The sequence below is a fragment of the Melozone crissalis genome, unplaced genomic scaffold (genome assembly GCF_028551555.1).
Source record: "Melozone crissalis strain CALT ecotype California unplaced genomic scaffold, PUWL_Pcris_2 ptg000019l_1, whole genome shotgun sequence".
Classification (NCBI taxonomy): domain Eukaryota; kingdom Metazoa; phylum Chordata; class Aves; order Passeriformes; family Passerellidae; genus Melozone; species Melozone crissalis.
This window is the reverse complement of record NW_026535797.1, coordinates 3,720,815-3,735,181: the sequence shown is the minus strand read 5'-3', so window position 1 is coordinate 3,735,181 and position 14,367 is coordinate 3,720,815. Positions and strand designations below refer to the sequence as shown.

At 58.5% G+C, this 14,367-nt stretch overlaps 1 protein-coding gene and 1 pseudogene across 1 annotated transcript; both read left to right on the top strand.

Annotated features, from left to right (window-relative positions):
• The first annotated feature begins 1,372 nt into the window (after positions 1 to 1,372).
• Positions 1,373 to 2,929, top strand: LOC128937516 (PHD finger protein 7-like; annotated as a pseudogene).
• A 3,472-nt stretch (positions 2,930 to 6,401) lies between these two features.
• LOC128937515 (uncharacterized) lies at positions 6,402 to 13,523 on the top strand. Its single transcript, XM_054277251.1, is given in 9 exon segments — positions 6,402 to 6,556; positions 6,763 to 6,876; positions 9,553 to 9,646; positions 10,414 to 10,577; positions 10,811 to 11,077; positions 11,284 to 11,397; positions 11,539 to 11,731; positions 11,734 to 11,958; positions 13,419 to 13,523. Coding segments are annotated over 9 exon segments (1,431 nt in total).
• Positions 13,524 to 14,367: the final 844 nt, after the last annotated feature.

Below are 14,367 nucleotides of genomic sequence, written 5' to 3'. Positions count from 1 at the left end.
CACCCAGCAGACTTGGTGTCAGCTCTGGCCTCTCCCTGCCATCCGGGGATCTGCTGTCCCACCTGTGTCCCCTGCCAGCAGATGTTGCCACCAGCCTGCTCCCTGGAGAGCTGGGGCTCAGCAGCACGACAGGCCGCACCACCCCTGCTCAACCATGCCTCCCACAGCCCTGGCTCACCCACATTCATTTGGTCACAAATACAAAATTTACTCCCAGCAGAAGTTAATCCCATCCCCTCCAAAGAAGCCACTACTGCAACATCACCACTTGGGATGGGCATGGCACCACCATCGCCCATCACCACACATCAGTGCTGCCCATGTCACAGTGGCCCCAGTGACATCATCACCCAGGCCAAAGGCACAAAACCTGGCTGCATATCAACACCACCCTCAGAGTCGAAGAGAGATTGCGAAGAACGAGCTTGCCTGAGGCTGCTCAGGCACCGGGGTAAGCCAGAGGCTTCTGCTGCCTCTGACACAGCTAAAACGCATCTCTCTCTTCACTCAGGCTTGGAAGACAGCAGTCAGGAGGAGAAATGCCAGCAGGGCAGCGCAAGAGACGCTCCGGCCGCTTGCCAACAAACTCTCCTAGATCCAAGAGGGCACGGCCAGAAACTGTCCCCAAGGAAAAAGGTAAGAGCAGAAGCACCCCACAGCTCCCTGGCACTGGCTCAGGGCCTTCTGGGGTAGTCAGTGAGGAGCCAAGAACCAGGCCAGGCCCGGCCCAGGCAGGAGCTCCCACACTGGGTGGGGACCTGGGCACGTGATGGGGCAGCCACGCCTGACCTGCTCTGCCTTTCAGCCAGCAGAGCAAAGACTCTGCAGGGCCCTGGGGCTGATCCTGCATGGACACTTGCCCAGCCCCACAGACCTGCTCATGCCCGGGGCACTTGCTCTGTCTCTGCAGCCTGCATGCTGTGCCACCACACCCAGGACAACGAACTCTGTGGGGACAAGAGAATGAAGTTCAAGCTCTGTGTCCACACCTACTGCCAGGTGAATTCTCTTGAGACTCCCTCCAGCTTTCAGCCCACAAGGGCCCTGCCTCCCTGACCTAACAAGCTCCCGGCCTTCCCTGCCTTGCAGATCCTCGCCACTGGGCTTTACCCACGCGAGGACACTGGACACTTTCTCGTTGGGGACACCAGGCGCATCATCAGGGCAGCAGCCAAGAAGGTGGGCATGACCTGGCAGGAGGAGCAGGCAGCTTTGCACCAGGAGAGGCTTGGCCACCTCCTCCTGCTCCCCAGCAAAGAAGCCCCAGGCCTGGCACTTGCAGGGGCCTCGTGCGCACGTGGCTCTGGGGACTCTGAGCTGGCTCTGCCCACATCCCACTCACTGTCTGGAGATGCAAACAGACCAAAAAGCTCCAGTCCTGACATTCATGGGGCTGCTGTGCTCTTTCCAGACCTGTTTCATCTGCTGCAAGATGGGGGCCACCATCACCTGCTGCCAGACGGCCTGCGACCGCACCTTCCACCTGCCCTGTGCCCCAGACGGACAATGTGTCACCCAGTACTTCGGGGCCTACAGGTAAGGGCTGCCCACCCTCACCCTCGGAACCCCTGCATTTCTCTCCAAGCCCTTTACATTCCAGTGAATGCATAAGGCGAGAACCCATGGTTGCCAGCAACGTGCCCCACACAGGGACAGAACCCACACAGGGGCTGGGGCTCCCTCACACCTCCTGAACCCACACTGCCAGCACAGCCCAAGGGCTCTGCCCTTCACCCTTCCCTCACCCATCTCCTCCATCCTCCTCACAGGTCCTTCTGCTGGGAGCACCGCCCACAGCAGGCACTGCGGCCACGTCCAAGCCAGGACAACACCTGCACCATCTGCCTGGACACGGTGGAAGACAACATCTCCTACATAACCATGGCGTGTCCCGCGTGCCAAGACGCCCGCTTCCACCGGCACTGCATCCAGAGACTGGCTCTGCACGCTGGCATTGACTTCCGATGCCCGCGTTGCCTCAAACAAGAGCCGTTCATGACGGAAATGCTCACCATGGGGATCCGACTCTCTAAGAGGTTGGCTTTTCTCCTCCCAGCTCACAAGGCACCAGGCACAAGCACAGTGCCCGCCTAGGGACTGCCCTGCCAGGCCTGCCCACCCTCTGGCCTGTCCCTCTTGCCCTCAGCTCCAACCAGTCCCTGCAAATGGGACAGGCAAAGGAGCAGTGACTGCGGCCACCTGCCTCATGTGGGCTCAGCTCTTTCCCTTCCTTCTCTGGCAGACCCCCATCATGGCAGAGTGACCCAGACGTCGGACCCTCAGATCAGAGGCACGGCCGCTGCGATGCCACAACGTGCCTTTGTCCAGGAGGCAGGGAGCACTCGCAGGCACACGGGTAAGCTGCCAAAGCAGCAATGCAGCGATCTGAGGAGGATCTGTATCCCCACAAGCACAGGGATGTAGAATTACGCACAAGGGCTCTGCCAGGCACTCCCTGCCCTGACACTTTGTCCTCACCACCTCCTTGCTCCTCCAGACCCTGGCAACTGCGCCTCTGCAGCTCCTGCGCTGCTGAGGGCATCCACCGACTCTGCTCCTCTTTGGGGAACAGCACCTGCTCCTGGGAGTGCAGCACCTGTGCTGCCACCGACACTGGTAGGCAACAAAGCTTTCAGCACTATGCAATCCACACAGGGACCACAATGGGCCTGGCACCAGGGCCCTCGGCACACAGCTTGGCTCCTGGAAAGGGCGGGATACCACAGCGGCCTCTCCTGCCTGCAGCCTGCGGACTGTCCTGACAACCTTCCTTCTGCCTGCCCCTCTTTGCAGGTTCCACTGGCAAATCAGACCTTGTGGGCCCCAAAACCTCAAGCACAGAACTGCTGACTCTGTCCCAGGACACGGTGCTCCTCAAGAGCAGCTGCTCCATCAGCCCTCAGCAGGCCTTCAAGCAGTGCCACACTGAGGAAGAAATACAGTCAGGGGCAATGCACAGCCCTCCTGCAGAACCCTGCAGGATCCAGGATGGGCCAGCCCACAGTGCTGACACCTGCACACCCAGCACTCCCAACCAGGCAGCACCACAGCTCTCCCAGGGCAAGTGCCTGGCCAAGACCACCAGCTCTTCCTCTTGCCCTCGGTGTGCCTTCAAACGTGGCTATCCGAAGAAAGACAGTGCCTCAGCGGTATCATACGGCCCACCCGCAAAACGCCGCAGGATTGACACTGGGCCAGCCCACAGTGCTGACACCTGCAAGCCCAGCACTTCCAGCCAGGTAGCATCACAGCTCTCCCAGGGCAAGTGTTCCACCAACACCGCCAGCTCTTCCTCTTGCCCTCGGTGTGCCTTCAAACGTGGCTATCCGAAGAAAGACAGTGCCTCAGTGGTGTCATACGGCCCACCAGCAAAACGCCGCAGGATTGACACTGGGCCAGCCCAGAGTGCTGATGAAAGCAGCCCCAGCACTTCCACACAGGCAGCGCTGGGGCTGTCTGAGGGCACTTTGGCTGCCAACAGTCCAGCACCACGGCCACAACGTCCATACAGGCCTCCATGGATCTTCCACGGATCCACGATGGACAACCGCTCCCAGCCTGGGCCCATTCGCATGAGACACGTCTGGCAGCAACAACGGCGGGCAAAAAAACCCTACAGCCGGCCACAAATACACAGCAGCACCAAATGTCAGCCTGCCCACACCCCCATCACCCTCACCCATCAAAGACACATAATCAAATAATATAAATAGATAAAGAAAGAAAGATAGATAGGTAGTTTAGATAGATAGATAGATAGATAGATAGATAGATAGACAGATAGGTACACACATACATACATCCATACATTGATACATAAATACATAGACAGATAGACATACACAAAAAATAAAGTTTTTTTACACTATGAGAACGCATATGTATTTCCCAGTAATTTTCTTCAAACTTCCTTCAAGCTTCTCTCACTCTAACGAACACGGATCTACGTCCCCAGGGTTGACAGCACATTCCTGTGGGAGGAGGGGAAAGGGAAGATGGGGCAGAGGCGCCCTGGGAGGATTCTACCGTATCCACATCAATCACCTCTTGTCCACTCCCTCCCTTCTGGAATATTCCCTCTTCCTCACTCCCCCACCGGACTCTGTAACCACACCACCCTCTCCCCACATCCTCATAGGTGCACCCACCATCACCCAACCTTGTCCTCTCCTCCGAGCCCTCTACCCACTGCTTGATTTGTACCTCGACCCTGCCTACACTTTCCCCTTTATAAACCCCCTGCCATCCCGCTTTGGGCCACCAGCTCACCCCTGACACCGGCTCGCTTCAACTGCACTTGTAGTCCTGATTCCCTCCCTCCTTGGACCCTCGGGCTTCCCCCAAATAAACCCAGTTGCATTTGCCCCAGTGCCTCGGGTCCTCCTTCGCCCTGGTCCCGCCATCCATATCCATCCGCGACTGTGCTCACGGTGGACGGCGAGGAGCCGCTCCTCCGGCACCCACCAAGGAGTGACCTGCCCGCACCCACGCAGGAGTTCCCTTGCCGGGGGAACCATCCCGCACCCAGCAGACTTGGTGTCAGCTCTGGCCTCTCCCTGCCATCCGGGGATCTGCTGTCCCACCTGTGTCCCCTGCCAGCAGATGTTGCCACCAGCCTGCTCCCTGGAGAGCTGGGGCTCAGCAGCACGACAGGCCGCACCACCCCTGCTCAACCATGCCTCCCACAGCCCTGGCTCACCCACATTCATTTGGTCACAAATACAAAATTTACTCCCAGCAGAAGTTAATCCCATCCCCTCCAAAGAAGCCACTACTGCAACATCACCACTTGGGATGGGCATGGCACCACCATCGCCCATCACCACACATCAGTGCTGCCCATGTCACAGTGGCCCCAGTGACATCATCACCAGGCCAAAGGCACAAAACCTGGCTGCATATCAACACCACCCTCAGAGTCGAAGAGAGATTGCGAAGAACGAGCTTGCCTGAGGCTGCTCAGGCACCGGGGTAAGCCAGAGGCTTCTGCTGCCTCTGACACAGCTAAAACGCATCTCTCTCTTCACTCAGGCTTGGAAGACAACAGTCAGGAGGAGAAATGCCAGCAGGGCAGCGCAAGAGACGCTCCGGCCGCTTGCCAACAAACTCTCCTAGATCCAAGAGGGCACGGCCAGAAACTGTCCCCAAGGAAAAAGGTAAGAGCAGAAGCACCCCACAGCTCCCTGGCACTGGCTCAGGGCCTTCTGGGGTAGTCAGTGAGGAGCCAAGAACCAGGCCAGGCCCGGCCCAGGCAAGAGCTCCCACACTGGGTGGGGACCTGGGCACGTGATGGGGCAGCCACGCCTGACCTGCTCTGCCTTTCAGCCAGCAGAGCAAAGACTCTGCAGGGCCCTGGGGCTGATCCTGCATGGACACTTGCCCAGCCCCACAGACCTGCTCATGCCCGGGGCACTTGCTCTGTCTCTGCAGCCTGCATGCTGTGCCACCACACCCAGGACAACGAACTCTGTGGGGACAAGAGAATGAAGTTCAAGCTCTGTGTCCACACCTACTGCCAGGTGAATTCTCTTGAGACTCCCTCCAGCTTTCAGCCCACAAGGGCCCTGCCTCCCTGACCTAACAAGCTCTCGGCCTTCCCTGCCTTGCAGATCCTCGCCACTGGGCTTTACCCACGCGAGGACACTGGACACTTTCTCGTTGGGGACACCAGGCGCATCATCAGGGCAGCAGCCAAGAAGGTGGGCATGACCTGGCAGGAGGAGCAGGCAGCTTTGCACCAGGAGAGGCTTGGCCACCTCCTCCTGCTCCCCAGCAAAGAAGCCCCAGGCCTGGCACTTGCAGGGGCCTCGTGTGCACGTGGCTCTGGGGACTCTGAGCTGGCTCTGCCCACATCCCACTCACTGTCTGGAGATGCAAACAGACCAAAAAGCTCCAGTCCTGACATTCATGGGGCTGCTGTGCTCTTTCCAGACCTGTTTCATCTGCTGCAAGATGGGGGCCACCATCACCTGCTGCCAGACGGGCTGCGACCGCACCTTCCACCTGCCCTGTGCCCCAGACGGACAATGTGTCACCCAGTACTTCGGGGCCTACAGGTAAGGGCTGCCCACCCTCACCCTCGGAACCCCTGCATTTCTCTCCAAGCCCTTTACATTCCAGTGAATGCATAAGGCGAGAACCCATGGTTGCCAGCAACGTGCCCCACACAGGGACAGAACCCACACAGGGGCTGGGGCTCCCTCACACCTCCTGAACCCACACTGCCAGCACAGCCCAAGGGCTCTGCCCTTCACCCTTCCCTCACCCATCTCCTCCATCCTCCTCACAGGTCCTTCTGCTGGGAGCACCGCCCACAGCAGGCACTGCGGCCACGTCCAAGCCAGGACAACACCTGCACCATCTGCCTGGACACGGTGGAAGACAACATCTCCTACATAACCATGGCGTGTCCCGCGTGCCAAGACGCCCGCTTCCACCGGCACTGCATCCAGAGACTGGCTCTGCACGCTGGCATTGACTTCCGATGCCCGCGTTGCCTCAAACAAGAGCCGTTCATGACGGAAATGCTCACCATGGGGATACGACTCTCTAAGAGGTTGGCTTTTCTCCTCCCAGCTCACAAGGCACCAGGCACAAGCACAGTGCCCGCCTAGGGACTGCCCTGCCAGGCCTGCCCACCCTCTGGCCTGTCCCTCTTGCCCTCAGCTCCAACCAGTCCCTGCAAATGGGACAGGCAAAGGAGCAGTGACTGCGGCCACCTGCCTCATGTGGGCTCAGCTCTTTCCCTTCCTTCTCTGGCAGACCCCCATCATGGCAGAGTGACCCAGACGTCGGACCCTCAGATCAGAGGCACGGCCGCTGCGATGCCACAAGGTGCCTTTGTCCAGGAGGCAGGGAGCACTCGCAGGCACACGGGTAAGCTGCCAAAGCAGCAATGCAGCGATCTGAGGAGGATCTGTATCCCCACAAGCACAGGGATGTAGAATTACGCACAAGGGCTCTGCCAGGCACTCCCTGCCCTGACACTTTGTCCTCACCACCTCCTTCCTCCTCCAGACCCTGGCAACTGCGGCTCTGCAGCTCCTGCGCTGCTGAGGGCATCCACCGACTCTGCTCCTCTTTGGGGAACAGCACCTGCTCCTGGGAGTGCAGCACCTGTGCTGCCACCGACACTGGTAGGCAACAAAGCTTTCAGCACTATGCAATCCACACAGGGACCACAATGGGCCTGGCACCAGGGCCCTCGGCACACAGCTTGGCTCCTGGAAAGGGCGGGATACCACAGCGGCCTCTCCTGCCTGCAGCCTGGGGACTGTCCTGACAACCTTCCTTCTGCCTGCCCCTCTTTGCAGGTTCCACTGGCAAATCAGACCTTGTGGGCCCCAAAACCTCAAGCACAGAACTGCTGACTCTGTCCCAGGACACGGTGCTCCTCAAGAGCAGCTGCTCCATCAGCCCTCAGCAGGCCTTCAAGCAGTGCCACACTGAGGAAGAAATAAAGTCAGGGGCAATGCACAGCCCTCCTGCAGAACCCTGCAGGATCCAGGATGGGCCAGCCCACAGTGCTGACACCTGCAAACCCAGCACTCCCAACCAGGCAGCACCACAGCTCTCCCAGGGCAAGTGCCTGGCCAAGACCACCAGCTCTTCCTCTTGCCCTCGGTGTGCCTTCAAACGTGGCTATCCGAAGAAAGACAGTGCCTCAGCGGTATCATACGGCCCACCCGCAAAACGCCGCAGGATTGACACTGGGCCAGCCCACAGTGCTGACACCTGCAAGCCCAGCACTTCCAGCCAGGTAGCATCACAGCTCTCCCAGGGCAAGTGTTCCGCCAACACCGCCAGCTCTTCCTCTTGCCCTCGGTGTGCCTTCAAACGTGGCTATCCAAAGAAAGACAGTGCCTCAGTGGTGTCATACGGCCCACCAGCAAAACGCCGCAGGATTGACACTGGGCCAGCCCAGAGTGCTGATGAAAGCAGCCCCAGCACTTCCACACAGGCAGCGCTGGGGCTGTCTGAGGGCACTTTGGCTGCCAACAGTCCAGCACCACGGCCACAACGTCCATACAGGCCTCCATGGATCTTCCACGGATCCACGATGGACAACCGCTCCCAGCCTGGGCCCATTCGCATGAGACACGTCTGGCAGCAACAACGGCGGGCAAAAAAACCCTACAGCCGGCCACAAATACACAGCAGCACCAAATGTCAGCCTGCCCACACCCCCATCACCCTCACCCATCAAAGACACATAATCAAATAATATAAATAGATAAAGAAAGAAAGATAGATAGGTAGTTTAGATAGATAGATAGATAGATAGATAGATAGATAGATAGACAGATAGGTACACACATACATCCATACATTGATACATAAATACATAGACAGATAGACATACACAAAAAATAAAGTTTTTTTACACTATGAGAACGCATATGTATTTCCCAGTAATTTTCTTCAAACTTCCTTCAAGCTTCTCTCACTCTAACGAACACGGATCTACATCCCCAGGGTTGACAGCACATTCCTGTGGGAGGAGGGGAAAGGGAAGATGGGGCAGAGGCGCCCTGGGAGGATTCTACCGTATCAACATCAATCACCTCTTGTCCACTCCCTCCCTTCTGGAATATTCCCTCTTCCTCACTCCCCCACCGGACTCTGTAAGCACACCACCCTCTCCCCACATCCTCATAGGTGCACCCACCATCACCCAACCTTGTCCTCTCCTCCAAGCCCTCTACCCACTGCTTGATTTGTACCTCGACCCTGCCTACACTTTCCCCTTTATAAACCCCCTGCCATCCCGCTTCGGCCCACCAGCTCACCCCTGACACCGGCTCGCTTCAACTGCACTTGTAGTCCTGATTCCCTCCCTCCTTGGACCCTCGGGTTTCCCCCAAATAAACCCAGTTGCATTTGCCCCAGTGCCTCGGGTCCTCCTTCGCCCTGGTCGCGCCATCCATATCCATCCGCGACTGTGCTCACGGTGGACGGCGAGGAGCCGCTCCTCCGGCACCCACCAAGGAGTGACCTGCCCGCACCCACACAGGAGTTCCCTTGCCGGGGGAACCATCCCGCACCCAGCAGACTTGGTGTCAGCTCTGGCCTCTCCCTGCCATCCGGGGATCTGCTGTCCCACCTGTGTCCCCTGCCAGCAGATGTTGCCACCAGCCTGCTCCCTGGAGAGCTGGGGCTCAGCAGCACGACAGGCCGCACCACCCCTGCTCAACCATGCCTCCCACAGCCCTGGCTCACCCACATTCATTTGGTCACAAATACAAAATTTACTCCCAGCAGAAGTTAATCCCATCCCCTCCAAAGAAGCCACTACTGCAACATCACCACTTGGGATGGGCATGGCACCACCATCGCCCATCACCACACATCAGTGCTGCCCATGTCACAGTGGCCCCAGTGACATCATCACCCAGGCCAAAGGCACAAAACCTGGCTGCATATCAACACCACCCTCAGAGTCGAAGAGAGATTGCGAAGAACGAGCTTGCCTGAGGCTGCTCAGGCACCGGGGTAAGCCAGAGGCTTCTGCTGCCTCTGACACAGCTAAAACGCATCTCTCTCTTCACTCAGGCTTGGAAGACAGCAGTCAGGAGGAGAAATGCCAGCAGGGCAGCGCAAGAGACGCTCCGGCCGCTTGCCAACAAACTCTCCTAGATCCAAGAGGGCACGGCCAGAAACTGTCCCCAAGGAAAAAGGTAAGAGCAGAAGCACCCCACAGCTCCCTGGCACTGGCTCAGGGCCTTCTGGGGTAGTCAGTGAGGAGCCAAGAACCAGGCCAGGCCCGGCCCAGGCAGGAGCTCCCACACTGGGTGGGGACCTGGGCACGTGATGGGGCAGCCACGCCTGACCTGCTCTGCCTTTCAGCCAGCAGAGCAAAGACTCTGCAGGGCCCTGGGGCTGATCCTGCATGGACACTTGCCCAGCCCCACAGACCTGCTCATGCCCGGGGCACTTGCTCTGTCTCTGCAGCCTGCATGCTGTGCCACCACACCCAGGACAACGAACTCTGTGGGGACAAGAGAATGAAGTTCAAGCTCTGTGTCCACACCTACTGCCAGGTGAATTCTCTTGAGACTCCCTCCAGCTTTCAGCCCACAAGGGCCCTGCCTCCCTGACCTAACAAGCTCCCGGCCTTCCCTGCCTTGCAGATCCTCGCCACTGGGCTTTACCCACGCGAGGACACTGGACACTTTCTCGTTGGGGACACCAGGCGCATCATCAGGGCAGCAGCCAAGAAGGTGGGCATGACCTGGCAGGAGGAGCAGGCAGCTTTGCACCAGGAGAGGCTTGGCCACCTCCTCCTGCTCCCCAGCAAAGAAGCCCCAGGCCTGGCACTTGCAGGGGCCTCGTGCGCACGTGGCTCTGGGGACTCTGAGCTGGCTCTGCCCACATCCCACTCACTGTCTGGAGATGCAAACAGACCAAAAAGCTCCAGTCCTGACATTCATGGGGCTGCTGTGCTCTTTCCAGACCTGTTTCATCTGCTGCAAGATGGGGGCCACCATCACCTGCTGCCAGACGGCCTGCGACCGCACCTTCCACCTGCCCTGTGCCCCAGACGGACAATGTGTCACCCAGTACTTCGGGGCCTACAGGTAAGGGCTGCCCACCCTCACCCTCGGAACCCCTGCATTTCTCTCCAAGCCCTTTACATTCCAGTGAATGCATAAGGCGAGAACCCATGGTTGCCAGCAACGTGCCCCACACAGGGACAGAACCCACACAGGGGCTGGGGCTCCCTCACACCTCCTGAACCCACACTGCCAGCACAGCCCAAGGGCTCTGCCCTTCACCCTTCCCTCACCCATCTCCTCCATCCTCCTCACAGGTCCTTCTGCTGGGAGCACCGCCCACAGCAGGCACTGCGGCCACGTCCAAGCCAGGACAACACCTGCACCATCTGCCTGGACACGGTGGAAGACAACATCTCCTACATAACCATGGCGTGTCCCGCGTGCCAAGACGCCCGCTTCCACCGGCACTGCATCCAGAGACTGGCTCTGCACGCTGGCATTGACTTCCGATGCCCGCGTTGCCTCAAACAAGAGCCGTTCATGACGGAAATGCTCACCATGGGGATCCGACTCTCTAAGAGGTTGGCTTTTCTCCTCCCAGCTCACAAGGCACCAGGCACAAGCACAGTGCCCGCCTAGGGACTGCCCTGCCAGGCCTGCCCACCCTCTGGCCTGTCCCTCTTGCCCTCAGCTCCAACCAGTCCCTGCAAATGGGACAGGCAAAGGAGCAGTGACTGCGGCCACCTGCCTCATGTGGGCTCAGCTCTTTCCCTTCCTTCTCTGGCAGACCCCCATCATGGCAGAGTGACCCAGACGTCGGACCCTCAGATCAGAGGCACGGCCGCTGCGATGCCACAACGTGCCTTTGTCCAGGAGGCAGGGAGCACTCGCAGGCACACGGGTAAGCTGCCAAAGCAGCAATGCAGCGATCTGAGGAGGATCTGTATCCCCACAAGCACAGGGATGTAGAATTACGCACAAGGGCTCTGCCAGGCACTCCCTGCCCTGACACTTTGTCCTCACCACCTCCTTGCTCCTCCAGACCCTGGCAACTGCGCCTCTGCAGCTCCTGCGCTGCTGAGGGCATCCACCGACTCTGCTCCTCTTTGGGGAACAGCACCTGCTCCTGGGAGTGCAGCACCTGTGCTGCCACCGACACTGGTAGGCAACAAAGCTTTCAGCACTATGCAATCCACACAGGGACCACAATGGGCCTGGCACCAGGGCCCTCGGCACACAGCTTGGCTCCTGGAAAGGGCGGGATACCACAGCGGCCTCTCCTGCCTGCAGCCTGCGGACTGTCCTGACAACCTTCCTTCTGCCTGCCCCTCTTTGCAGGTTCCACTGGCAAATCAGACCTTGTGGGCCCCAAAACCTCAAGCACAGAACTGCTGACTCTGTCCCAGGACACGGTGCTCCTCAAGAGCAGCTGCTCCATCAGCCCTCAGCAGGCCTTCAAGCAGTGCCACACTGAGGAAGAAATAAAGTCAGGGGCAATGCACAGCCCTCCTGCAGAACCCTGCAGGATCCAGGATGGGCCAGCCCACAGTGCTGACACCTGCAAACCCAGCACTCCCAACCAGGCAGCACCACAGCTCTCCCAGGGCAAGTGCCTGGCCAAGACCACCAGCTCTTCCTCTTGCCCTCGGTGTGCCTTCAAACGTGGCTATCCGAAGAAAGACAGTGCCTCAGCGGTATCATACGGCCCACCCGCAAAACGCCGCAGGATTGACACTGGGCCAGCCCAGAGTGCTGACACCTGCAAGCCCAGCACTTCCAGCCAGGTAGCATCACAGCTCTCCCAGGGCAAGTGTTCCACCAACACCGCCAGCTCTTCCTCTTGCCCTCGGTGTGCCTTCAAACGTGGCTATCCGAAGAAAGACAGTGCCTCAGTGGTGTCATACGGCCCACCAGCAAAACGCCGCAGGATTGACACTGGGCCAGCCCAGAGTGCTGATGAAAGCAGCCCCAGCACTTCCACACAGGCAGCGCTGGGGCTGTCTGAGGGCACTTTGGCTGCCAACAGTCCAGCACCACGGCCACAACGTCCATACAGGCCTCCATGGATCTTCCACGGATCCACGATGGACAACCGCTCCCAGCCTGGGCCCATTCGCATGAGACACGTCTGGCAGCAACAACGGCGGGCAAAAAAACCCTACAGCCGGCCACAATTACACAGCAGCACCAAATGTCAGCCTGCCCACACCCCCATCACCCTCACCCATCAAAGACACATAATCAAATAATATAAATAGATAAAGAAAGAAAGATAGATAGGTAGTTTAGATAGATAGATAGATAGATAGATAGATAGATAGATAGATAGACAGATAGGTACACACATACATACATCCATACATTGATACATAAATACATAGACAGATAGACATACACAAAAAATAAAGTTTTTTTACACTATGAGAACGCATATGTATTTCCCAGTAATTTTCTTCAAACTTCCTTCAAGCTTCTCTCACTCTAACGAACACGGATCTACGTCCCCAGGGTTGACAGCACATTCCTGTGGGAGGAGGGGAAAGGGAAGATGGGGCAGAGGCGCCCTGGGAGGATTCTACCGTATCAACATCAATCACCTCTTGTCCACTCCCTCCCTTCTGGAATATTCCCTCTTCCTCACTCCCCCACCGGACTCTGTAACCACACCACCCTCTCCCCACATCCTCATAGGTGCACCCACCATCACCCAACCTTGTCCTCTCCTCCGAGCCCTCTACCCACTGCTTGATTTGTACCTCGACCCTGCCTACACTTTCCCCTTTATAAACCCCCTGCCATCCCGCTTCGGGCCACCAGCTCACCCCTGACACCGGCTCGCTTCAACTGCACTTGTAGTCCTGATTCCCTCCCTCCTTGGACCCTCGGGCTTCCCCCAAATAAACCCAGTTGCATTTGCCCCAGTGCCTCGGGTCCTCCTTCGCCCTGGTCGCGCCATCCATATCCATCCGCGACTGTGCTCACGGTGGACGGCGAGGAGCCGCTCCTCCGGCACCCACCAAGGAGTGACCTGCCCGCACCCACGCAGGAGTTCCCTTGCCGGGGGAACCATCCCGCACCCAGCAGACTTGGTGTCAGCTCTGGCCTCTCCCAGCCATCCGGGGATCAGCTGTCCCACCTGTGTCCCCTGCCAGCAGATGTTGCCACCAGCCTGCTCCCTGGAGAGCTGGGGCTCAGCAGCACGACAGGCCGCACCACCCCTGCTCAACCATGCCTCCCACAGCCCTGGCTCACCCACATTCATTTGGTCACAAATACAAAATTTACTCCCAGCAGAAGTTAATCCCATCCCCTCCAAAGAAGCCACTACTGCAACATCACCACTTGGGATGGGCATGGCACCACCATCGCCCATCACCACACATCAGTGCTGCCCATGTCACAGTGGCCCCAGTGACATCATCACCCAGGCCAAAGGCACAAAACCTGGCTGCATATCAACACCACCCTCAGAGTCGAAGAGAGATTGCGAAGAACGAGCTTGCCTGAGGCTGCTCAGGCACCGGGGTAAGCCAGAGGCTTCTGCTGCCTCTGACACAGCTAAAACGCATCTCTCTCTTCACTCAGGCTTGGAAGACAACAGTCAGGAGGAGAAATGCCAGCAGGGCAGCGCAAGAGACGCTCCGGCCGCTTGCCAACAAACTCTCCTAGATCCAAGAGGGCACGGCCAGAAACTGTCCCCAAGGAAAAAGGTAAGAGCAGAAGCACCCCACAGCTCCCTGGCACTGGCTCAGGGCCTTCTGGGGTAGTCAGTGAGGAGCCAAGAACCAGGCCCGGCCCAGGCAAGAGCTCCCACACTGGGTGGGGACCTGGGCATGTGATGGGGCAGCCACGCCTGACCTGCTCTGCCTTT